The 27,310-nt window shown below is 35.2% G+C and overlaps 1 protein-coding gene across 2 annotated transcripts in view; it reads right to left on the minus strand.

Annotated features, from left to right (window-relative positions):
• Positions 1-27,310, minus strand: part of LOC131079602 (pescadillo homolog) — a 71,652-nt gene that overhangs the window by 8,172 nt on the left and 36,170 nt on the right. For both annotated transcript variants that reach the window (XM_058017602.2, XM_058017601.2), the window contains 10 exons: positions 20,444-20,563; positions 20,226-20,351; positions 18,083-18,167; positions 17,844-17,954; positions 17,487-17,580; positions 16,972-17,306; positions 10,254-10,361; positions 9,945-10,066; positions 3,129-3,348; positions 2,696-2,920 (listed from right to left, as the gene is read on the minus strand). In XM_058017602.2, the coding sequence (XP_057873585.1) occupies positions 2,696-2,920; positions 3,129-3,348; positions 9,945-10,066; positions 10,254-10,361; positions 16,972-17,306; positions 17,487-17,580; positions 17,844-17,954; positions 18,083-18,167; positions 20,226-20,351; positions 20,444-20,563 (1,546 nt within the window). The remainder of the gene's footprint in view (positions 1-2,695; positions 2,921-3,128; positions 3,349-9,944; positions 10,067-10,253; positions 10,362-16,971; positions 17,307-17,486; positions 17,581-17,843; positions 17,955-18,082; positions 18,168-20,225; positions 20,352-20,443; positions 20,564-27,310) is intronic.

Here is a 27,310-nt window from a genome sequence, read left to right on the forward strand (position 1 = left end):
TTACCCTATGGTCATGGTCCATGGTTGGGAAAGTGGGCTCTTGCATGTGTAGGACCAAGGTCATAAGCATTAGATCTATAGGATGGGGGTCTAGGCCTATGGAACCACATGAAGATTTTATGTTGTAATTTCAAGTGATAACAATAATAATAATTGATTAGTGGGTTTGGGTAACTAGGAATTCACCTAATCAAGATAAAGAATATGTTGTTGTATGCCCCAATTGGACAAACCCAAGGAAATGGTTTTGGGATCTAAGATTGGGAAGACCGTTGGAGTGGTAACCCGATCTCCCTTGTGTGACTCCAAGGTGGAGACGGATGCCACATGAGGTTAGCATGTGATGACACTCTACCCCACGTGTCCATTATTCATATGCCTTGATTTGTTGATTATGCCTTTGGAGGTTTGGTTGCTTTGATTCAGCCTTGTGTTCTAATTGGATGTTGCATATTTATGTTGGAGTCTGGTGATATCATATTGTATCCCTTGGTTGTTAGGTGTCATCTTAGGTCTTAAGTGTGAGTTGGAACCTTATGTCATCTCTAAGCACGGGGGGTGGTTCCTATTTGGTTCCACATGGTCGTGTGGTTTGATGCCTTCTACCATTGGGATATTCTTCTTGGATGATAGCGTGCGTGGATTTGGATCTATATTATCTCATCATATGAATGGAATTCTTGGAGCATATTCTATGTAACTTGAATTGATATCATGCAAAATGAAGGATGCAATTGTAGAGAAGACTATGTATTCTGTATATTGAGAACATGTATAATAGAACTTGTAGTAGATTGAATTCAGAATGGGATGTATTGAGCGAGATTGCTGTAATTGGATATTCTATTGTATATGTTATTTTGATTAGAGAGGAATTAAATGATTGAGAGATATGAATGCAATGTCTTGTGTATATCTTGTGGTTGGTAGTGAATATGTTAACAATCATGTAAGCTTTGATTTGAAAGATGTTAATCTTCAATATAAGTTAACGTGGAATATGGAAACAAATGAGTAGTTGTGGATTTATATGGAATATATGAGACTGCAATATGCGTGTGTCCTATGGTGCTGATTTCTATGTATTAGGGATATTACTACTTTACGATGACCTATAATGTGGGATATGAATATGTACTTATGTAACTTGAAAGATTAAGCATTAGAATGGGATGTAGCAAAAGAGACTGTGCGGTTCCATGTGCTCTTGTATATTTGGACTTGAAGATATAGGACTATGTTCTTGTAATAAGATGATGTATTAATATATGGATTGTGTTGCAGAAATGCTCATCATGTTGAGAATGAGATTATATGATGAATTAGGGGATTGTAACATATGACTCTTGCATTTGTTTAGCAGCATGAAATCCCTTTTGGAAATTGATAAGTGCTTGCTGTTATAATCTTGTATATAGAATTATGAAGTGTCAAGTGATAAATGAATAAAGATGGGTATTAGGAACATTTGGATGGTATTTTAAATGAACCTAAAGAGTATGGATTGTGACAGAGATATGCTTGTGTGTTAAAGATTTATCGTAGTTGAATGGGAGGTATATGAATTGTTGGATAATAGTATATGGTGTTCTAGATGGATATGAGTTGAGATAGAAACTATGTCAAGTAATGACGTTGAGATGCCCTAGGGAATGGAGATATTGTTCGAGTATATATAAAGTTATGTTAATGATTAATGATGGATCCCGCTTGCATAATTAGATACTATGGTTGCATTCATAATGTCTATCATGTTCTTGTAAATTGTTAATGTTGTATTAATGCATGATGGTATTAATGAATGTTAACGATAACATGGAAGTCGTGGTTGACTTTTTTTTTTTAATTATCCCCTTTTGTTAGTAGAATATGGTTTATTTCTCTAGGGTATTTTGGCGGGCATTACAATCTCCTAGAATCAGATTCAAAATCATATCGCCTATGGAATAGGGCAGGGTTTGGTTTTTTGGGGTTGGAATTTCAAGGAAACTGGGGTGATTCCAAGTCGAACATGATGATTAGGAGACATTTCAAATTTTGATTTAGACAATGGCAAAAAATTCAAAGGAATACACTGACTCTATGACTAGACCAACTGAGCACACATGTATCCATACTTGGATATTTCTCCTACTTTTCAAGCCAAGTTTATGCTCTGTGGAAGCAGTGGAGATGAGCATAATTAAATTGATTCCAACATGGTGGTTGTGTGATTCCATTAACTCAAAAAAATACACCAAGTAGAATTCTACAGCAAATAAAAGATTGGAATCCTTGCCCATAGAGGAGGCATTGAAGCCCAATTACTGAGTGGGGGAGGCATCAAGCAGGTCAGGAAAAAAGGTGACAACGAAGGCTAGACCATGGCCACCTTACTATGGGTACTACAGCTAGATGGAACAGATGAAGGTGGTACTGATTGATGAGGTGTGGTTGTTCAAGTGGAGTGAGGAGGTATGGAAAGTACGACCCACCACTCTCCTTGTCTCATCCACAACCTATAGGAGCCCCATTTTAGAATTCTAGTTGATAAAAATAGATAAGAAACTGAAAAAATGAACATCCTGTTTCCTTACAAATCATTTGTTTTAGGAGTTCTAAGTGATAACGCACCTTTTTAGATTTTTATAACTATCCCATTCTCTACATATTACTAGCCCTATTTCCAAATGTAAATTGAGACTGAAGCTAATACCTGCATGGCTTCATATAACTTTCTCTTCTTCCCAGACATCATAATCTTTGACATTGCCTTAGAGTCATCGGTATCCTTTTCTGGCTCAAATCTCTTAGATGCAGAATCCTCCTGATAAGCTTCCTGCAAACCTTCCTTCTCCGTGCCTAACAGAGATGCTGAATATGGAATGCCTTGAAGTTCCTTTGCTAGATCTTCTTGATACGCCATCTCACTCACAATTTCCTGAAATAAGTCACAACAGAGAATTCTGGCTGAACTAAAATCTTATTTTAAAAATTAATTAAACAAAGAAATTCTCATGTTTGAACAACATCGTTAAAGCTCAGAACTTCAAATTCTCAAAAGCCTTTGTTATTGAAAATATCAAATAAGAAAACAGCATAGATGCATCCTATATAATTTACAAAGGAAGTGATATTACAGAACATACCACTTTTTCCTTTTCTGCTGCTTCATTAGCTTCATTACGACGAGCAACAGCATCTGCCAGCATGTTTTGTGGATCAGTCATATCCTGATCTTCCATCCCTGGCATAGGTAAAAGTTGCTTCTTTTCTGCCACTTGCAAGCGCTTGATTGTCTCAGCATACTCTGGCAAGTAACCCTCCACTTCATTATTAACAAAAGGTGAAAGATGAGGTGGAAGAACCCTGGTTCAGCCGAATAAGAAAAAGTATTAAAGCACTGTATTTCAAGGGCAAGGCAAAATGCAAAAATTAGTGCGAAGGGTCTTTCAACAACTAAGATCAGCTTCAACCATAAGCATTCAAACCAAAATAAGCCAATCATCATTGTGCAATAAGACAAAGGAGTGTGTATGACACTATCCTGACATAAGAAAGCATCAATCTATTTATTCCTGGGGCACGTAACCTTTCCAGCCCTAGTGTAACAGAACAAGGAAAAAGTGCCTCAATTTCAACGACAAAAGTTTTATGAAATCTTCCAACAATTAAATAATAGTTTCAGCCTCAGCAATAAACATTAATACTAGAACAAGTCAATTATCAATGCATGTAAGTAAATTTGTTTCTTTCCTGCAACTTGCAGGTGCTTGATAGTCACAGTATTATCTAACTCAAGCATAAGTACATTGGGGTTGTATTTGCAGGATTACATTGCTTATCACAGATCTTGCAAGCCAAACGACAAAATTTGCAAGTTGCAAATTTGGACTTAGCGGCTCCTGCAAATATTTCAACTAACTTGGAGTTTTAACTCGGTTCATAACCCACCTTGCAACTCCCACGAACTGAAAATTGGCAGTTCTTATGAATTATGATGCAAAGTATGCTAAAACAAAACTGTCAACTCACTAGACTCTACAATCACCATATGACAAGTCATATTGGATACACTTCATCTTGCTCTTGCATCTGCTGCCAAGAAACTAGATTGGGTAACAAACAGTTTCTGTAGCAATACATTCTCTGTTATTTGCACGTAACATGTAGAGATTGAAACCACTTATTGGCATTCCTAACATAATGTTATTCTTTTCAGGATTCAGCCCACTGGGATACCACAGCTTGGATATTGTACACTCCTCTAATTTATCCTATCAAACAAAAATAGAAGGGCATCTTTTGGCAGTTTGCTAATACTCATATCACTTTTATAATTTAATTTAAATAAACACCAAAGTTAATGTATTATATTATAGTAAAGGGTTGCCTAATTTCAGATTGCAGCTGCATGGCTAACAGTCTGGAAGTACAGCAGATGCTGAGAAATGCATGAAAATCTAAGATGATCTTCTACAACGCTTCTTACTTCACATCTTCTACCCAACAATTCCATGTTGGAAGACACCCCATACTAACTTCTAATGACACACATTATCATGGAAGGCAGGAATCCTTCAGCTGCAAGCTCCTAGCCAAAACTAAACAGCACCTCTCCACCACTTCATAGGCCAAAACTTTGGCTCTAATAGTAAATTATGCAAATGTAACCAAGGTTCCCACTAAAAGGAAGCGAAGGTTGCGCAGCCACAAAATACACAGCAAAAGAAAAGCAAGAAACAAAATTCACAAGAGACCACACATGTCTCAAAATAAATGCTTTACATCAATTTACAGCTGTCCCAAACTGGGAACAAACACTCTTGACAATTTGGATCAAGCCAAAGGGTTCCAAAAGATCCCTATTTCTATCTCTATGTTCTATTTTATACAATTCCTCATTTGGACCAAGACTTCACCCATTTCCTTAAATGTGACCTACTCTTTCAAAATTAAATTCTCCAATTCAAATTCCATTGCCAACTTTTAACAGCTAGCTTGTTGGCCCTTTGTCTTCCTTGCAAATTTCGTGCACCTTGGTAGCCTCCTCTAATGGTTCAATAACTAAGCCTTTAAAGCTATGACTCAGAGATTACACATCTTTACTAAGCAGCTAGTAGACTCATTATGAAGGTTCATTTAACTTATCAACCCAGGGACGTGAACTTGAAATGGGTCAGCACAATATGTGCACTAAGACTCGATTATGGCCATCATAACTTAAGCAAAGAACAATACTGGAATTGAAATACTGCAAATAATTAATAAAGGAAACTGAATTTAAGTTGATAACTAAACTGAACACGTGAATCTTAAACTAACACAAGGTACAGAAATGAAATTCCAGACAAACAGGCAGGAAACTACTCTACCCGCTTTGGCTACAGGAATAGGCATAGAGCAGAGTTTTGTGGCTGCAGGAACAGTCTACTGCTGGAATAGTACTAATTACTGAATGAAAAAAAACTGCTAAACTAACTAAGCAGAGTTCTCACCAAGTGGGCCCCCTTGAGTGAGACTTCCAAAATTAACACAAGTGCTGGAAACTCAGAATATTATCTTATTCATCAAAACAGAAATAAACAAAATGTGATAGCATGTTCTTCTATATCTCAAAGCTAGAAGTGAACTTACAACATCAGAGATCAATCTCTTTCAAGAGATAATTTGAGCATTATTTATAAAAAGAAAATCTACTAACTAATCCTAACCAACTGGTCGACCAACTCCACAACATAAGGAGGGTGCCATTTATTGAAAGCATGAAAAGAGGAAAGGAAAGATCATGCATGCGCTTGGCCAAGTCAAATAGGACTCCCTCAACAGAGATATAGCGTAGCATGCCCCTAAATCGACTCACTGATTGTACATAATTAATAAAGAAGGTAGTTGCAGCATTAAGTAGAAAAAGCTCCACCACGTTGATCACTTATTGACCTCTTCAACAACCGGCCAGCTGGTAAGAGTACTACTCCTTGTTGCAAGCTTCTTCATAACACCACTTTCTTGGTACAGATCTGCAAAACACGTTAGCACATACAAACAATCCACATTCCCCAAATCATCTGAAAAACAACATCCTTTCCAACACATGCACATTCAATAGATAATTATATAGCATATGGATTAATATCATGAGCTGTTTCAAGGTCAAACTTAAGCCCAAAATATAATAGTTTCTAAGGGAATAGCACAGTAAATAGTGTCATCACAATATCAAAATCTAAAGTATCATCATGGACATCATAATAAATCCTTAGAAAATGGGACCATAATCTTGTCTCATCGCACCTCTTCTTCCTTCTTGTCATCTCTTGTCGTCACTTTGAATTCAGCTCTAATGCCCTTACATCAAGATCAGACAAGGTTAAGGGGCATTCTCCAAGCTGTTTGGCCGATCAAGGCATCCTATCAAAATCCATTGAGAAGATAGTTCAAGGAACTCTTACGCAAGCATTTGGGCAAGGTGGCAAACAAGGTCACAAGCCAAGGAGCATGGAGACTGATAAAGTCATGAGGTCAAAATGGAGATTCAAATAGTTTGCCTAGTCAATTCATAAGGAGGCTAGGAGAAACCAATCCAACAATGACACAAAGTGTATTACATAATGTAGTCTACAACTCTATCCAACTCTATCCAATTGTAATATCCCCTTCTTCGACTTAGTCATTTAGCGAATTTCCATTAGCCTATTTTATTCTCGTAGCCTACTTTGATGTATTAAAAAGAGATTATTTTAATTAATTAAATTATGTTGCCTTAAGTTAAGGTTGCGGACAACTTTATTTAATTAATTTTTACAGTGACTTAAGTTAAAAAGCAGAAATAGAATAAAGTCACTTTATGTGGGCTAAAAACATAATTATTTTAATAAAGGTGAATTTAAAATTATATCTTTTTGAAAACTCCCGAGGAGGTTATAAAAGAGGAATAAAGGAGCTCATTTTCACATCTTTGGACATTTTATTTCTCCCATTGCCAGGTTTGGCCTGCGAGTTCAACTTCAAACCCTAGGACGGAAACCCTAGAGGTATTTGGCTTCGGAGATGAAAGATTTCTTCCTAGTCAAATCTATGGTGGATTCACTCAGAATTCACACTTGTGCCTAAACGAAGAGACAAAGGAATTGTTTTACAGTTGTCAGCTTCAATTTCTCAGGTACAAATTTATTGAGATTTGTAGGCAAATAATAAATTTGTCATTGTGGTGTGTGTAAAAGCTGAACAGATTAAAATAAATCATGTTAGTACCAGCTGGGTTTACCCAGCCATACCCTTTTCAGTCCCTATAAGGTGTCATACCATATCATTGAACCTAAGGAAAAAGGCAGCAATAATATTTAAAGACTTATGAGCCTTAACATTTCTCAAACGCAACTCACATAGGGAGCAACGAAGCTTATTGGAGAGCAAACAAGGCTGGCACAGAGAGTAAAAAGGGTTTGCCAATTAATATGACCTGCCATACATGTTGATGGAGGCATAAGGAAAAATTGGGTGTCCAATTTGATTGCTGTTTATACTGTGGGAAGCCTAACATGAGGTCAGCAAATTAATATAATATTAACTCTGTGATTTCTAAGGTATTGCGTAATTATTTATGTAATATTCAGTTTGCTTGTGGCACATAAACTCATCAATGGATATATATTATGCATATTCTATTTGGAATCTAATTGAAGAGAATAGTATTAGTACTGGTATTGAAGAAATCTCATGTGGTTATTTGTGAAATAATGTCAAAACACTATTACAAGCAAACTGTTTGACGAAATGTCTGTGCACCAACAGTGTGAAAATTCCAAATTTTGGTATAAAAATATATGGTGGTTCACCAGGCCATGATCAAGGGGCTTGATGGTTCATGGTGTCACAAGTTCATGCTTTGGAGCTAGGGGTCATCACGAGGAGTTCTATGAGAGGACTTTGAAGATAGACACAAGGTGTTGCAATGTGATGCACGTGGAACAAGTGTGATCCTTTGGGGTCTTGGCAGCTAGTTATATCATAAGACAAAAGACTTGATAATCGGTGAAGTCATGGGCTCGTAGTGAAGGATTTTGCAACTAAAGGTCATGGTTTTGTGATGGAAGGGCTTAGTACTTGGCCATATCATGGGTCCAAAAGGGATTTTGTGGCAGGTAGATTTGTGAATGAAAGAGTTGGACTGGAGATCAATCAAGCTAGTAGTAGTCCAAGGTAATGAGATGGAATGACTAACAAGATCATGAGTTCAAAAGACTTAATGTTGGTAGGGTTGCATGGTCAAATTGCATTCTCAAGCAAAGAGATGTTGTCAAGCTCTAAGTGAGGAAATCAAGGACGAACATTGCTCGACACAAGAAATTGTGTAGGTGTCTTGAAATTTGGATGATTAGTGAAGTTGAGTCACAAGGGAGTTTGGTATTACCAAAGTTGGAAGACTCTGCGGACTCACCGCGGACTCGCCAAGACTTGCGAGTCCTTTGGCGGGCCAAGACAACTCACCACGGACTCTCGATCCGAGTCCAGGAAAGTCCAAGCCAAAGAATACTGAGTTTTTTCTGAGGACCCGCACAAGTCTGATTTTGGGACTCCCGAGTCCTGATGGAGGACTCTCACCGTTTACTGACAACACCCAGTGATAGTTAAAACATGTTTTTTTTTTCTTTTGTCATTTGTTATTGCTGTTTAGTTTTCTGTTCTTCACATTTGGACATATCATTATATGTAATTTTGTAAACATTTATAAACTTATGCTGAGGTTATACATTTTAAAGTTTGAAACTATTAGTATGAATGATGAAATTTCAAATATCGAGTGTTTGGAGATCATATGACATTTGTAATGTTTCAATTATGGCTCTTATGTTCTCTAAATGCATTAATTTCTTTCTTTTTTTTTTGTAAAACTACGGTTTTGTTTTTTGCCAAGTCCTTACCTGAGTTTTTGCCGAGTCCACGTCCGAGTCCAATTTTTGGGCTGCGGAGTACGCGGCGAGTCCGAGTTTTCCAACTATGGGTATTACAATAGTTGGATAGAGTTCAGGTAGTGGATGCCAGCACTGTGTAATGCTATTGAAGACAATTGTTAAAAGCCAAGACTAAAGAACGTGATCTTGGTGAGTGAAGTGTGGTTGAGGGGCAAGGTGTATGAAGGCCTATACAACTGAGCTGATTAGAACCTGTCTTCTGGTGTGATCACAAGAATCAGGGCCCAAACTGCAAGGAAGAGTACACATTTTTCCCAGATATAGAGTTAAGTGCCATGGTGCATGGGCCAAAGGAATTGATGATACCTTGTGTGTATGAGAGCTTCTGTCATGCAATTGTTAGGAGCTAGGAGCACTTGCTAGGATTCAGGAAAAGTCCAGCCCTCAACAACAGACAAAGTAGGGATTGCCAATGCTGCATGGGATCCCTGGGCACCAGCCCTGTGACAAGGACATGCTTAACTCTAAAGCTGGAATGTCATAAAGAATGATTAATAACTACCTTCCCACGTCTTACTATTCTGCAGTTTTCCTATGTTGAAATTAAGAAAAAAACAACTATTAAGAAAGAATTTGTCATATTGCTATCCAGTCAATATTGGGCCTTGGCATTTAACTGGAGGTCGCTGTCACTAAAAACAGCCTTCTCATTCTAGTTCCACCATACGAAGGGAGTAAAAAGAGAGGATCAAAGCTTTGTCAAATATATTGCACTCTTGAAATTATAAATTTGATTGTTACAATTTGCTACAAAATCTATATTAATGTGTACACTGTTCAGAATCACGTGATCTGATGAACATAAAACAGTTGGAAGTGACCAACTTTGACACTTCACAGCGTTCTTACCAACAATTTTCAAACACTTCCAACACAGTGCAAAGGCAAAAATGAAGATCATATTTACAGAGATCGTGATCAGGAAAATAGGTACAAAATATCAAAATTTGTTAAACCTTCTAGACTCTAAACAATTAATATTGCATGTACCTTCCAACCATGTAATCCTCTGTAGGTAAGATAAGTCGTGCATTGACACAATCATAAATCCACTGAGGTTGAACATAGTCCCTAGATAAATATTTATGACCCTGAGTTGGCCGATCCACTATCTGCTCAACACAGTCAGCAAGTCAAGAACTTGACAAAACAAAACATACAAATATCCTTGAATGTATTGAAAGAACTAACAAAGATAATATAGAAAACTACCAGTAATTTCAAGGTAATTCAGGACAAATTTATCTATCAAATTAATTCACTCTAAATGGAGGGTGTGTGGTTCAAGTCACTCAGAACCTGATGTGTAATGCTTTCGTCAGTTTCTTGGAAAGGAGCTCCATAACCATCCCATGATGCAATGCCACCAAATGCTGGAATCACAAAAAGTAGTGACTCTCTGGGAACCTGTTGCAATCAATAGTATAAGGTAACATTTTTGCCAGGCTTAAAATAACTTAAAGGCCCTCATTTGCTTTTCAAAAAAAGGTCTACTGAATCATAGTGGCATAAATTTTTTTCTTAATAACTATATAAATATAATAAAATAAAATGCCTCTGTCAAACCCATTTATGATATTTTCTATAATATTTCAGACCACTTTATAATTCCTTACTGGAGCTGAAGAGTGCCCAATATATCTCATATTGAGATTGTCAACTTTTAGGGGCCTTAACATCTCTACACCTTAGTAAGATTCTTCAACCTTAAATTTTAACAACTCAAGTTGTTATTTTAAAACTTGAAACAGGTAGTATGCATCTTTTACTGCCTATACAAGAGATATAAGATGCACTAAAAGCTTTACCAGTTTAATGGTTTTGGTGTTATGCCTAGCAAACCTTCTATAGCTTGCAGTTATTTATATTAGTCTAGCATAAGGTTGTTTATATATAGTCTGGCCTATGGTTGTTTCTTTACAATCTAAGTTGTGTTTGCTTTCATGCAGTGCCCTCTCTCCCTCGCTCACCTCCCATACCCTCTCACCCTCCAGTCCCCTCCTGCTAATGTTCGAATGTGAATATGCTTAAAGGAATGGCATGCAATTGTGGGTAGAGAAGTTAATGCTTGTTTCTCTAATAGTGGTTGGGAGATAATGAGATCCACCCATTTGGTTTTAACATGGTACCAGAGCATTAAGGTCAAGTCTCCAAGGTTTCAAACTTTTAGGAGAGATACACTGAGCTAAGGAGAGTTAGAGCATCTAGGAAGGTTTTGATTGATCAACTATGAGAATTTGGGACTGTATTTTGCTGCTTTGTTCCTCCCAGTAATAGATCAGGTTGTAAGGAGGCTAGAGTTCAAATGACAACCTCTTACTCTTCACACTTCAGATGTAATTGAGATACTAGAGCTGCTAATACCCAGACTCGCATCATGTTACACATCAGTTTTTAACCTCTGTATAATGCTTCTACAAAGAATTATTTGGTTTAATGTGTCAAAGATGCTTCCTAAAAGTTTGCCAAAGCCAAGGTATGGATTCTCACAATATCAATAATTTGATGATTCTATTTCCCTATAGTTGGTGAAATTATCACTTTTCCTGAGTTTTTTATTTTCAAAGACAGAAATTTTAAAAATTGTGAACCTCTGTATTAATAACTTTTATTCAGCTATTTGATGCAGGAAAGGATCATAATTTCTTTTGAAGTAGTTTGAGGAAAGAATAGCAATGAAATTGAGAAAAAAAAGAAGCCAATACTGCAAAAGAATGTTCTCTGTGTATCCAAGAACAACTGCCACATTTGAAGATTGGTGAGAGAACAAAATGGTGTAGTTCACACTTGAAAGTCAAATCTGGCTCTTTAGAAAATATGAAAAGAGTGCATCCATGAAGTTTTCCTTTTAAAATAATATTTTTAAAATAAGAATTTAAGTCAAATATTTATTAAAAATAGCACATATTTGCCTGGGAACAAAACAAAAAAGTGGAAAAGGATGAAAATAAATCAGACTGGTGCTTAATATTGTATATATTTTGAACATCTAGCTTGCATATCATTATATTTGAAATAAATTTCAAGTATCTGCAGGTTGTATTAACAATCAAATTGTATAAAAGCAAACTAGTGCCCTAAAGCAGATTTTTGAAAAATTCTAAGCAATGGAAAGGATTTGTGGATATTCAAAACCTCACCTTTTCTCCCACAAGAAAATCATGCAGCTAAAATTCCAAATAATTGCATTGCAATAGCAAAAGGATCTTTTTGGCGTCTACTTTTCCTTGCCATGTTCACTAACCAAACTAACAAAAATAGAAATATTGCATGAATTTCAAAAATAAAATTTAAGCATCTATTCCCTGCCTACAGGGCAATCTCCATTCATCAGCTGAAAAGCATAAACTGCAAGAAAATCATTAAAAGCAAAGTTAGACTATTTATAAATGTTGGTATTTCTTCTCAACTGGACACGTTGGCAAAATTTGGGATAGCATACAACATGAGTTTTATTCCTAAGCAAGAAGTTATACATTTTAAACATTTTTCAAGTACCATATGCAGTTCCTTCACTTATGCATTCATAAAAGATACATTTGTATAGACTCTCAAACATAATTGGTTGGTTTCAATTAACAAGGTTCTGTGATTATTGGTTATCCTAATATCATCAGTTAAATCCTACGATACCAGTTCGCCAGGAAATGAAACCGGGTCCCAGTCTGGTTTGAACCCGATTTGTGGTCCCGGGCTGGTTGGCTGTGGGCCCTGACATGTTTCCAGCCACAGCCAGTGGGTCGAGCCCTGCCGAGCCCAGGACAAACTGTGTCCACAAACTCACACATCTGCTGAATTTGGCGCTTTTGCATTATTTTTTTACTTTTTTGTATTTGTTTTTTAGTGTAAAAAGGTGATTTCAACCCCTCAACCCTAATTTTTTCCATATAATACATCTAAAGGGAAAAACCTATCTCATTTTTCATAGTGTGAATGAAAAACAAAAATATTTTCCTCCATTCCTAAACTTATTTTCTTGCTTGCCATTGCACAAATAGAGTTGAAGATTGGCCATTAAATGCTCCAAACCGGTTATTGTGCTATTCCTACGCATTTGCAAGTGTTGGTTTGTTGTCAAAGAGATCGTAGAGGAAGATTTCTACACAAGAGTAGGTTTTTTGAAATTTTTCATTTTTTTTTCCTTACATTTTTTTATAAATGAACTCTCTTGTTTTATTCAAGTTTTTTCTTTTTGCTTTGTTTTGAATGTGTTGTAAATTGAACTTATTGTCTTAGGTATTTACAATGGCAACTATTTCTAGCTCCAAGAGCCAACCCCACCTCAAAACAGACCCACACTCTCCCCTTTGGAAATATGATGAAATGGTACAACAACTTCTAACAATGGAGGTTACAATTTGGATTTGTGGTCATTGTAGAGCAAGATATTTGAGCTCATACAATCAAGTGAAAGGTATTTTCTGCTTTATCCCTAACCAAGGCATCAAATTTTGCCTCGACCCAAATGATAAAGGCCTTGCAGAGGAACAAGCCTTGGCATCAAAGTTGCATGGACACAGATACGAATACGGTATCGGATACAGATACGGTCATTTTTTAAGACCCCCAATATGGATATGGATGGATATGACATTCATATAAAACACATATACATATACTTGACACAATTTTCTAAGTTATTAGAGGAAATTTTCATTACTTAAAAAGCAATATAGACACATAATTGCTATATAAATAATTTTAGGTTGATTTAACAATTTACAATATGCAAAAATAGTGAGTTGCATTGCAAGATAAAACAAAAAATGGGTCATTGAAATAGAAAAACATTTCATTTGTCTTTCTCATTTGGTGTAGGTTTTGTTTATACAATTTTTCTTTTAAAATGCATGAATGAAGTTTTTCAAAATTAAATTTAGGAAGATTTACATCAAATTTTGAAAAAATCAAAAAAATCAATTCACATAGTATTCGACATAGTTGGAAAATCAAGGCTTTTGGGCACACGTGGATAGAGTATCAGATACGTATCTAGGCCGTATCGGATACGTATCCGTTTTGGATATGGGGATGCGTGCACCCAAGGAGGGTCAAAGGAGTTTTTGGCTACTCTGCTTGGCATATATTGAAGAGCAAGCGAAAGAAGATTGAGAAGCAAAGAAAAAAGTTGTAAATCATCCTTTGCTAAAGATTAATGGTTGAAAGGGATGAAGGCCCCTCCAGCACCTTCTCATCTTCAAAATACAGAGGGCCATCCATTTTTGTCCATACCTAAAGAACAACATATGACCTCTACACATAAGAGATCAAAGGGACCATCGGAAACAGCATTTCACACTGAGTCTAGAGAGATTATTGATCAAGACATAGCTAGATGTGTCTATGCAAATGTATTGGAATTCAATGTTGTTCGCTCACCATATTGGCAAAAAATGGTGAAATCAATTAATGAAGCTCCAAAGAGATACAAGGGCCCGGGTTATGAGAAGATGTGTACTACCTTATTGGACAAAGCGGTGAAATATGTAGAGGATTCCTTGAAGCCCATAAAGGATTCATGGATCAAAATAGGGGTGTCCATTGTATCTAATGGATGTAAAGATGCAAAAAATTACACATTGATCAAAATTAATGCAATATCCACTAAAGGGGCAATGTTTTTGAAAGCAGTGGATTGTGAAGGAGAGGTGAAAGATGGTGCATTTATTGCTAATATTCTTTGCCAAGCATATGAGGAAGTGGGGCCTTGCAATGTTGTGCAAGTTATAATAAACAATGCCAAAAACTATAAAGTTGTTGTGTTATTGGTCGAGGAACCTTATGAACACATTTTTTGGACACCTTGTGATGTCCACTTCCTCAATCTAGTGCTACTAAAAATTGGCACCAAAATTAAATGATCAAACAAGTGTATGTTGAGGCCGAAGAGATCCAAATCTTCATCACCAGCCACCACATGTCACAAGGCATATTTAGAAAATTCTCGAGATTGGAGCTGCTAAAGGTAAGTTAAATAATATATATGTTTTACTTCAGTAAACATTTTCATTTAATTTTAATTTTAATTTTTGTAAATTTAATTTTTCATTTTTTTATTTTGAAATAGGTTGTTGAGACCTACTTTGCCTCTAACACAATTGTGTTGAGAAGACTTCTGACAGTTCGTGTGGCACTATCTAGCATGGTGTTCAGCCCAAATTGGTCCATATGGAGGCAATCTAGCACTACAAGGACACCAAAAGTTAAGCAAATAATCTTAGATCACATTTGGTGGGATCGTGTTGAATATCTCCTCAATTTCACTAAGCCTATATTGAGCACGAGCTATATGATGTCATCTACTCAATGATTGAGAAAATGAAAAATTTCATCACAAATGCAAAAAAGAAAGATCCTGAGGAAAAATTCTTCAAAGAACTACACCAAATCATGTAGAAAGATGGAGAGATGGAATAAAATGACTACTCCGTTGTGTCTTCTTGCCTTTACATTGAGTCCCAAATATTATAGTTCTCAACTCATTTCTATTGGCACAAGAGTTCCTCCATATAAAGATCCTTAAGTTGCTAAGGGTACAAGATAGGACTTCGCAGACTCTTAAATAATCATGACATGCGGGATGTAGTGAGCGTTGAGTTCATGGGTTTTGCATGCTCCAAAAATTGTGGTCTTGATGGTCTTTGCGACAAGCATATAGTCAATGCTCATAGTTAGTGGTACTTACATAGAGAATCATCACACACCTACAATCTATTGCAATCAAAAGTTTATCACAAGTAAGTTTTATAAAATAAAGTCTTTTATCTTTTCAGTTTTATTTAATTTTATCATTTAAATTTTGTAACTCTAATTTTGTCTTCATAGGTTGCTAGTTCCTCTTCATCAAAGAGGAATTGGAGCACATACTCCTTCATCCACTCAATAAAGTGCAATAGACTACACTCAAAAAAGCCAGAGGACTTGGTGTTTGGGTATTCAAACTTGCGGCTCCTTACACACAAACAAAGTGCCTACAAAGAAGGGGAGACAAAGAAATGGGATATCAAGCCAGAGCATATCGACTTGGATGCTTCCACTTCCCACTTTGCTGCACTTGAAGTTGATGATGACTATGAGCCACCTAGTGAGCATGAGAGTGCTAGTGCTAGTGCTAGTGGTTCTTCTAGTTTACTACAATATAGATCATCTAATATGGAGGAGGATATTTTGATAACCCATATGATATTTGATCAATGATGGTTGATTTTTGACACTTCGCATTATTATTTTTTAACTTTAATATATACCACGACAATCAAGTTTGACTAATATTTGACTATTAATATGGTCGTGTATTTTGCTATGTTACTTGACTATTAGCATGGTGGTGTATTTTGCTATTTTATTTGACTATTAGTATGGTGGTGTATTTTGAACTTAATTACTGCTGCAAATATGTATATATTTCTGATTTTTATAATTTTTTTTATTGACAAACCCAACACCCAAAACGATTTTGCCGAACCCAAACCGGTAACTTAGGTTAAATCCTACAGGATGTGATATACTATCTGCCACAAGGATCATCAAATGAATATTTAATGCATTCCCTAGAATACAGAAACCCAAAAGTTCCCCATCTTCCAAGAAATAAGTTTCAACCATTTCAGGAAATTTTTATAAAGTTGGAAAGCGGAAAAGAGTCTCATTTGCTTCATTATCCAATTCATTTGACCACAGTTATAGGCCTTCATTAAAGTTGGAAAGTGGAAAAGAGTCTCATTTGCTTCATTATCCAATTCATTTGACCACAGTTATAGGCCTTCATTATGAATTTTAACCTTGCCTCAGATTGTAGTCAAACTACTATTGTTTAAAAGGCAAGCATTCATTGGTGTTGACATTATTATCATACAGCACAATCACATCTACAATCCTAGAATCATTCCATACAATTTTGAAAAAAAGAAGTCTACCCATAACTATATTCCTTTGCAGCTATTGAATTGTGCCAATTATAAGTGTTTCAAAGGGCAGATACTACCAAATTACATACATATCAGAACAGAAACCGTACCTCACGACCCAAGAAGAATTTCAAACCCTTAAAAAGAGTCCTGCAGCACTTTGTTTCTTCGTCTTCATCTTCTCCATCACCAGATTGTTCCTTAACTTGAATCACCATGTCTTCATGCTTCCAGTCACTAGTTGCATCTGTTTCATTGTCTATTGTTGAAAGCTGATGCTGAAGCAATGCTAATCTTGCCTGTGACTCTGCTAACCTTTTCTCTTTCTGTTCCAGCTCATTTACCTCAGACTCAATAGTATCATTACTACGACTTGCATCTGAAGAATCCTCCTCCTGGAGGGTTGCAGTGTTTGAAGCAAGGCCCTTGACCATTGCATACAATTCTACCAAGATTAGAAAGAACAACAGTGTTAATATCACCTTTCCAGCAGCCAATTACAAAAGACATACATCTAAATATAATCTATTTCTAGTGTCTTGGAAAATCTTATTCTAGCTTCTAGCTATAATTTGTATTTACTGAAGGAGCTTGAGATTATTTTCTTAAAAAATTAAAAAAAAACCTGCTGCTGCTGCTTCTAGTTGTGGATCAAGCACTGGTGGATATTTTAATAAAATGGAGCTATAAAGTTTGAAATTTGCAAATCCCATCAGTGTCTGCAAACCAAGAAATCAAATCCAAATCAGTCTCTTCATTTTGCAAGATACGTGCACATCATAGAAGATGCCAAAAAAGTTCATTTACTGTTCAACTTGTCACTAAAAGCATTGGAAACACATTCAAGTCTATTTTGTTTTTCCAGATTTTCTGTACACTCTTAAAAGCATCAATAATATGCAAACAAATTCAAAAAATAATTAAAAATATGTATAGCCTCAAATAATCATAAACCAAAATAATAATTTTAGCATAAATTAACCTCGTAAAACTCTACAAAAGTCAGCATGACACGAAAATCAACATCACTAGGGAGAACTTGATGTAGAACGTGTGGGGTAAGCCACGTTACAGTCTGACCTTCTACTTCTGCCTGTAAAATTGAAGAAAATTAAAGGATCTCAGTAGCAGTTCATTAAATAGTAAGTCATTATATTTCTCACAAGCAGCTATCGGAAACAAAATAAACTCACATTATCAAAACATGCAAATCACACTAACCTGGTAATAAATGCCTTTCACAGACACAAATGTCTTACGCAGACAATGCTTTCTAGAAATGTAGACCTGCCACTCGAGACTTAATCTGTCAACAAATTTAGTTGCTCAGTAACTCTTAACATAGATTTAAATAAATTCCAAGTTCGCAGAACTAAAAAGCTAGAGAGTGAACCATGAAGGTGCAATTATTATAGGAAGTAGTTCATGATAATTTTCAGATTCATTTATCTCATCCAGCAAGCATATCAAACAATCCAACGTACAATTTGACAAGAATTAAAATTATTTTTGTTGGGAAACTGAAGGTTGGTACATTGAGTAATCAAGAACATGAAGCAAATTGAAGGACTCTGAAGCAAACTGAAAGACTTCAATTTGTGAAGCAAATCTAGCGATCTCAAAGCAAGTCCCATGAAACGATGCACAGAATGCTGACGCTTCTGGATATGAACATCATATTATTAATATGAAATTTAGAACTCAAAGTTGATTGTGCGGTAAGGACTGGAAAGTTGGAAATCATTTAATTTGATCAAATTTCCACAATCCATAACTGAAAGAGTAAGCTGTTTCTGGATTTGATTGTGTATATCCTTTTTTTGCATCAATGTTTCGGATCATACTCTGTGATCCATCATCGGGATGAAAGAGTGTTGGAAATCATGTCAACTAAACCTGTGTGTGAATATTAACAGAGAGAGTAGACATGACCATGTTTAATATATGTACAGTTTTAGCCATACGACAAATTATGACACAGGGCCATCAACAGTCAGCTTGGTAGCAGACAAGCAAACAAACTTTCAAGTTCACTTTCTTTGAGCTACCTTGATACATTCTCACTCTACGAGCATCTACAGAAATCTCTAACACTGGTATTGTTCTCAACTTCAAGTGTTAAACCTTTGAGGTGTGGTCTGCTACAAATCCCTTAAAGTATAAAATTATAAAGAACATATTTCTCCCATTTAAAAAAAAGGAACAAGTGGTAAACTAATAGGTTGTCCATCTTCTGTCTTTCAAGAAAGAAAGTATTGTTAATCTCAAGTATTGGTGTTAGGAAGAGACAACACACCCACAACTCACAGCATATACTATTTATATGTAAAAAACATTTGAATTTCAAACCATACACAACTCTACTAAGAAGGTGATCATGTACAGAGTACAACCAACAAATGATTTTAGAAATATTATAAACTAGCATACCTATCTTTAGAGGAATATAGGTAAATACACCAAAAGATATCATATATGTTCATTATTCCACTAAAAAATTTATTATATTATTATAAAGTAATTAATATTAAATTATTATTATATTATGATATTGTAATTAGTATTAAATTATTATTAAGATGTGATTCTATTATTATTTTTATATTACCAAATTATTATTATTATATTTTTATTTTATATTCCTTCTTATAAAAAAGTGGACTTTATGTAGGGACACTTTCAATTCTCCATAATTAATAATATTAGATTGAGATTATTACAATGTTAATTGAGTGCATGGGAGGAGAAAATAAATTAAATTAAATTAAAAAATAATAATAAAATATTTTTTTGCTTTTCATGCATTTAAGTGTCACAAACACGTCAAATTAAATGCTTCTGGTTTCTATTGACGGATGGCTTTGCATCCATATGTGAGTATAATACGTCTTTAGCATAATGAATACTTTCTTGTGAATAATACAGTAAGAAAATGAACAGCCAAACTTGACCATCATGTGCCACTGCACATTTTATGTTGTCCCTAATGACTCTTGATGGTTCCAAGTTTCTAACCATTCTCATTTTATGATAAACATATGGAAAAAAAACCAAAAAATGTCAACATGATATAAAATATTTTTCCTCAGAGAAAACAAAATAAAACACTTGTCCAACCAAAAAACAGTAAACTTGTACATTTATCTTACTTTTAGATACAATAAGAGGCCATAGTTGAGTGTGTTTATTCTATTGATCTCAAATATTGTGAACCAATCCACACGAATAAAATGCAACTTTGAACATCAAAACAAAAATAATGTATTTGCAGTTAAATTCTGAAATCCAGAACACTTCATATCTGGAAATTGTTATGATTTGAAGAATATAATCCAACGGAACAATTATAGACCTAGAAACAAACCTTCGACAGCTATGGACCCGCTCAACAGGAATATCCTGTGTCTTTTCTGCAGGCAATGCTGCAAAAAGATGGATCATTGTAAGGGCATCATCCAAGTCGCGAAGGGCATCAATAAAGGTTGGATACCTGAAAAATCAAATGCATGATCAGAAAGTCGTGAGTTATTCATGATATGACAATCTATTTACAGAAAGATATAAAAGATATCATTACAGTACCTCTGTCTCACAATATGATCAAGAGTGTATGCTGGCTTTCTTTTTTCCAAAGAATCAGCCAATTTCTTGTTCTTTTTTGCCAAAGCTTTTTTAATCTTCTTTTCAAATGCCTTACGGTCCCTGTATCGCATACAGAAACACAAAAGTGCAATCAAATCAACAACAAAAGAAGTACTATAAAAATAGCCAATCTTCACAAAATATAAATGGACTATAGCACTCTGTCCAGCTTTATCTGCAGAATGAAAAAACATACACACATGCACAATTCACTCAGAATCTTTATTTTCATATAGACCATGTTTTGGTAAAGAACAAGTTTCAAATTTATATTTATAAAGTTGAAACAGGATCCACGATGTGTTATTTGTCAGTTAACAGAGCAAAAAGCAGCCTATGAACTTACAGCCAAAAAAAATGATACTTGAATTGGAGGATGTCGAAGTGCTCTTGGGTTTAAGGTGCAACTTTGATGCTGCATATACAGCTCCTCTCAACCAGAGAGGATTATGTCACTCAGAGAGACAAATCATCTAGAAACTTAGTATCCTCCCCTTCGCACATTTCCTGCTTGTGTGTGAATTTTTGTGTTTTCTTTAAATTATCTTCTGGGTGTGTGTTAGTTTTCTGGGATGGTGCTGGGGTGGAATGTTAATTCCTCCCTCTATATTATTCAGTGTCCAAAACTTGGAGATCCTTAAGAATAAATGCAAAGAAGCATGGTGCTTTCTCTAGTTTGCATGTGAGTTCTTCAAAAAAGTGATCTCTCGTAATTCTACTTAACCCTCAAGGTGTGTAAAAGTGGAATCATATCTCTACATGATGATGCTCTGATTTGTCAGTCCCTGGGTATTAGATCCATTGCAGAAAGTTGAAGCCACCAAGGCATGAATAACTAAGAGTTAGAAGTTCAAAATAGGTTTAGCACTGATGCCCTCGATAAATATTTTTAAAGCTATTTCCAAATGCAGCAGAGCATGATCAGATTGGAGGATGTATCATGGCTTTATGCAAAGAGCAGATTTATGCACAAAAGGGGCAGTTTGACTTAATTCTTTAAAAAATATACTTTCCATTTCGCCTGTTTATTAAAGCTTTCTAATCTTCCAGTGCAATTCTAGCAAGAACAAGCTTTTTGAGAAAATTGGAGAATTATTTGGCTATCAATTTGCTTTTTGAAATTAAAACAAATTAGAATTGTGCTAATGTAAAGTCTTTTTTTCAAACTGGATTTAAGAAAAAACATAAACAGTCTCTGTAAAGCTGAAGGTGCTTGACTACACTTTGTGTCAAAAGATTAACCATGAACACATCCCATTCAAATTTCAGGTCTGTTTCAGGCATAGCCATTTGGTAAATGGATGTACAAGGCTGATTGCACAGGGATTCAAGAATTAAGGGAAACCACTGGGAAAGAAATGAAATTGAATTAAGGCAAATTAATAGCCAGGATACGAAATAGCACTTGAAATACCTAAAAAGCAGCGGCAGAGAACCCCAATCAGGTACACCAAAGTCAATCTTTTTGAGGGCAATTGGCAAAGGGATTGTCAAAAGAAGATTCAACAGCAATCCACAAAAGAAGGCAAAACAATGGCAGCAAATAAATCTGAGTTACAACCAGCTAATGATGAGGATTATGTAATGTCTCCTACTGGGAGGCTGCCAATTATTAATGATTAACATCCATTACTTAATATTATCATGCCTTAAATTAATTTATTTAACTAGATAACCATATTTATTCATAGTACAACTGATAGTGACTATATTCAAGCCCCAATTCTTACTTCCTTTATAATCCTCAACCCTGAATGGGGATTTACTTGTCTAGGACACGATGACACTACCTCCATAATTGGGCCCAGGTTTCAGGAATATCCGTACAGACCACCCTTGGGGCTCACCTAATTTGAGATGGATTTACTCCACCTCTCCCTAACAACACCATGCCTCTCCTTATGAGGGGGGCAATGAAAATGATTAAGTAATTGGGCTATGAATATGATAGTCTTTCATGTACTATGAATGTATATGAAATTAAGTATGACTGTCATATATATTGCAGTCTATAATAATATTACTATCAAATTCCGCATAAGAACATTATCAGGCTTCATATATTAAGCATACATATTAAGCACATCCCCATGCATCCACCAAGAACAAGGATGTTACTGCCTGTAACTTAATAACAGTTCTGATCTGATCTCATCGATGATGATGTCACTGGATGCTTTTTATTCCTTTCCCTTATATCTCTCAATGTGAGGGAGAAGTCACACCTCTTCATCATGTATGCCCTTTGGCACAAGACACAACCCTTCACCATTTGCACCCTTTGAAAGAGTGCAACTCTTCATTATTTCCGCCCTTTACAAGGGACACAATCTTTCACAATCACACCTGCACTTCTTATTTAAATCAGATCTGCACTTTTGATTCCCAAATTATACCCCCTTCAAATGAGTTCACTTCTCCCTTTTATACCTCATATTTGGGGGAGTCATAACTTATCATTTCATGCCTTCTGATCATTCATTAACTTTAATCAAATTTTAATTATACTCTTTTATATTTAAATTTAATTTTTATTTTTATTCTTGTATTTTAATTTTATTATTATTTATTTTTATTTATTATTAAATTATATTTCAAAGTGGGGACATTACAGATTAGAAAATGGTAATTGGGTTGTCTAAAAAGAAGCAGCACAAAACCCAACCAGGTACCTCAAAGTCAATCATTTTTATGCTTTAAACATTAATTTAAATAAGTCTGATCAAGAAAGAAAGGAAGAGAGAGTATCAAGATATCAATAATCTACACATCAAAACATTCAATAAGGAAAACACAAAGTAGCAGCTCTCGTGGGCTGGGGAAATCTGGAAGAGATAGCAAAAAGGGAACATTGAAGAAAAAAAGTTCCTTTAGGAGCTGAATCAAGATACATCTTGATTGGGTCTAAATAAATTTCAGCCAAGGGTCACCAAAAAGGTTTAGTGCCTCATTGAAAATATTTCAAACAGTAAAAGAAACAGCAACAAATCAGGACTGCTAATAGTTGCCCTAATTCTGAATCAGAGGAATGCCTGCAGACATTCTTTCTTCAGTTTGCATCAATCTCCAATGGCCATCATCACTGATTCACTGTAACTGTCACCGCATGGCAGTCACAGTCACTATCACTTGCATTTTGAATATCTCCAAAGCTTGTGTTTGAATTATGGAAACTGTATCTATATTGACTGCATCCATTAGCAGGTGGAGAGTGGAGATTGGAGATTGCCCAATCCACCCTGCCCCCTTCTTTTCAGCCAAACTTGTCAGCTAAAGAAACTTCAAAAAAATGCATAATATGTGTTGGCCCATCATGTATAAACATCAACAAGAGCATGTTATCAAGAAGTGGTTGTATATGTAAAAGAAGCAACAAATCTACAAAAACAAAGCATGTTGACACCTTCATCAATAAAAGCCTATCAGCATCTCATTATCATCAACTGATCATCCACAATGCTTATCAGCATCTCATCCAATACAAAGCAGCTCGTCATCATAAGTCAATACTGGCAACTCACCACCTGTGATTGACATAAAAGAACCAATCCTTTCAACATCTTACCATCATTCGGCAGAAGACTATCTCAAATCTCATGGTCATCCATGTGTCAACCCAAGATGAAGCCCAATGGCAACAAATTATAGATCATGACCATCCAAGAAAAGAAGATGACTGCTAAATTGAATTCAATCCATCCCAAATAAAAATGATTGTGCCAGTCGTCAAAAACAAGGACAGCACTTGGAATCAAGCAAATATATGCAAATATGACAATTTGCGAAATTAACATTTTCAGCAAATTAATCGATCACCATTCAATCTCAAGAAAAGTTGCCACCCAACATAAAACAATGCAGTATTTTGCATGCAATTCATGCTAACGGAAGCAAGCACATAACCCCTTCAAGCAAGCACAAGGAGTTCAAAATGTAGTTGTATCATTAAGTAGAGCTTACGATATTTACTCAAAAATTCCCCCCTGCCCAACCCCTCCCCAAATGTATTTCAAGACATTGATATAACATCCGCTCAATTTAAAAGGGATAATAAAAAACTTCAAACACTATTTAATTGTCATCCGACAATAAAAACTTCTGAAACTTATACAAGCAGGACATATTCAAATCATTCTCAAAATTGGTGCTACCAATCGTAATTTATTTTTTCTAATTTAAGTATATTTTATTTTAACTTTTTTTTTTTAATTTTCTTAATTTTTTAATAAGTTAATAAGACTCAAATTGTAATGTCCCATTTTCAAAATGATATTATAGTAATGATAAATTAAAATATATAAATACATATACACATATTTAATATAATATAATTATTAAATACAAAATTGAAGTTTAATTTAATCAAAAGTCAAGGGGCATGTGAAGAATCGTGACTATTGAAGGATAAAAGATATATAAGAGATGCCAAGCAAGGAGAAGGTACCACCATACAAAGAATACATCTTTTATTATTTCAATATCACTCCATTTGAACTTGGAACAGCAATTTATTTAACTTGAGGACGAAACCCCTCATAGCAGAAATTGAAGGACAGAAACCCTTTATTTTCCTTGCTGAGTTTGTGGACGAAAACCCATGACTCAAGCAGATTAAAAAATTATTTACTAAAGGCATTAAACTGCTGTAGACCTGAAGAAAATTTACAATACTATAGAAAATAATACCTTATATAAATCTAGACAGATTATTGAGTATCCAAAGCAATTCAATAAATTTAATTTTAGCAATCAATATTTAATCGGCCAGTTAAAAATCAAGAATTCTTATTAATAATTAATTGTGCAAATATAAATGTGAGTTGGATATTTATAATTTAAAGAAAAAATAAGAAAAAATCAAAAAGTGACATTAAAAATGGTATCACAGCAGCAGTCTTGCCAGCCTGTGCGTCTAAATCCAATTTATGCAGTGGACAGAAAAGACTAGAGACGGCATCACAAGAGGCTAGCAACCAAATTAGAGAGAATAATATGGCCAATGAAGAACAAGAGAATGAATGGAGGAAGACTTATATGCAAAGACATGAACAAATAACACAATTGCTCCTTCAAACTCTTCAAAATATGAACAATATAATCAATTCCCTCAAGCCTGCACGAACTAATCAAGGGCAAGATAGTGATTCAAATCATTCAGGGTCCGAGCATAACAACAGAACTCCACTTGGATCACCAACCAGAATCACACAGCCCATATTCTTACCTAGAGTTAAGCAGCCATGGGAAGAGGAAGCGCCAAACATTAAATTAATATAATTATAAAATATAAAATTAAAGTTTAATTCAATCAAAATTCAGAGGGCATGTGAAGAATCATGACCATTGATAAAAAAATATTTATATAAGAAACATTGAACAAGGAGAAGTGAGCACCAATATGAGGAATATATCATATATTGCGTATCTGATTTTTACCCCTTGTGGAATGCAAAATGTGGTTCAGCAAACAGAGGACGAAAAACCCTCAAATACAAGAGGTTAAAGGATGAAAAAACTTATATTCTCTTGCAAAGTGTACCAAAACCCCTAGCTTTAGATAGAAATTTATGAAACAATTCAAGACAATTATACAAATAAGGAAAATGCAGTTTGGATGAAAGATTACAGAAGAATATAAGTTTAATCTTTTCAAGTTCGCATTAAGCTTTAAATTCAAAGTTTACAATTATCAAAATTATAAGTTTGAAGTTAAATTAATATTTATAATTAATTATGCAAGAATTATTGTGAGTGTGGAATATCTTTTTAGAGGCAAAAATAAGGAAATTTTAAAAAGGGACATCACAGTACCAATGACTTGGATCATAGGATGTATCACCTCACCTTCTAATGCATGTTAATACAAGCATTGAAAACCATAGCCACAGTTAGCCATGCATAGTATTAGCCATAGGTGAGTTACTGAACCAGTTTAGATATCCTTTGTGTAAATCAAGAACTGAAGTGAAAGTTTGGGGCATGACACTGCCAATTCAGTAGTTGTTCTTGAAGAAATATTTTGTAATGGTTTAGAATATAATCACAGATCGTGAAAATGTAATGTCCATTTCCGCCCGATGAAAAATCATGAGCTTAGAAAATAAATTAGATGAGAAGGTAATAATAAGAATAATTAAATATAAGGCCAAAAAGCTATAGTTGCAGTTCATTTGTATTTAATTATTCATTATGACTTATTGGTGGGGCCAATGTAAGTGAAGACATTGTTGTTGCTAGCTGAATTATATTGGTGCTGATTTAATTAACTTAAGAATTTAATAATTATGCCTAAGTTTTTCCTCCCAAAGAACTTCATGAAGGTTGATAGCTTTTTTGGAGGCTTATAAGGAGCGATGGCAGCACTTCTTCATTATTATTTTGGTTATCTTTCTTGTTTATCGTGCTCTCTCTACAAGTGTCTATAAGGGCAGCTTTTTACCAAGACGAAATCCCTGGAAGAAGAACACTTCTGGACGCAACCCCAGAAGATTCACTACAGCAGCATAAGGAAAGAATCGAATCATGTTTGAAGGCAGAAATGTGGTCTTTGATATTGGCGCAGCCTGCAGTCATTGAGCGATCTGAGGACTTTGTAGTCAGGGAAGAACTACAAGTCGAAGACCTTTCTGGACTCAGCATCATGCTGGCAGATGGATCCAAAATCAGTTGCACAAGAAGAATACCAAGGTTGAGCATACAATTAGGTGATTATACATTTGATGATAAGTTCTATGCTGTTGGTATTGGGGGGGCCAAAATAGTTTTGGGAGTACCATGGTTGAAGTCTCTTGGAAGACACATCCAAGA

This window comes from Cryptomeria japonica, chromosome 9 (assembly GCF_030272615.1).
Source record: "Cryptomeria japonica chromosome 9, Sugi_1.0, whole genome shotgun sequence".
In the NCBI taxonomy this organism is placed as follows: Eukaryota; Viridiplantae; Streptophyta; class Pinopsida; order Cupressales; family Cupressaceae; genus Cryptomeria; species Cryptomeria japonica.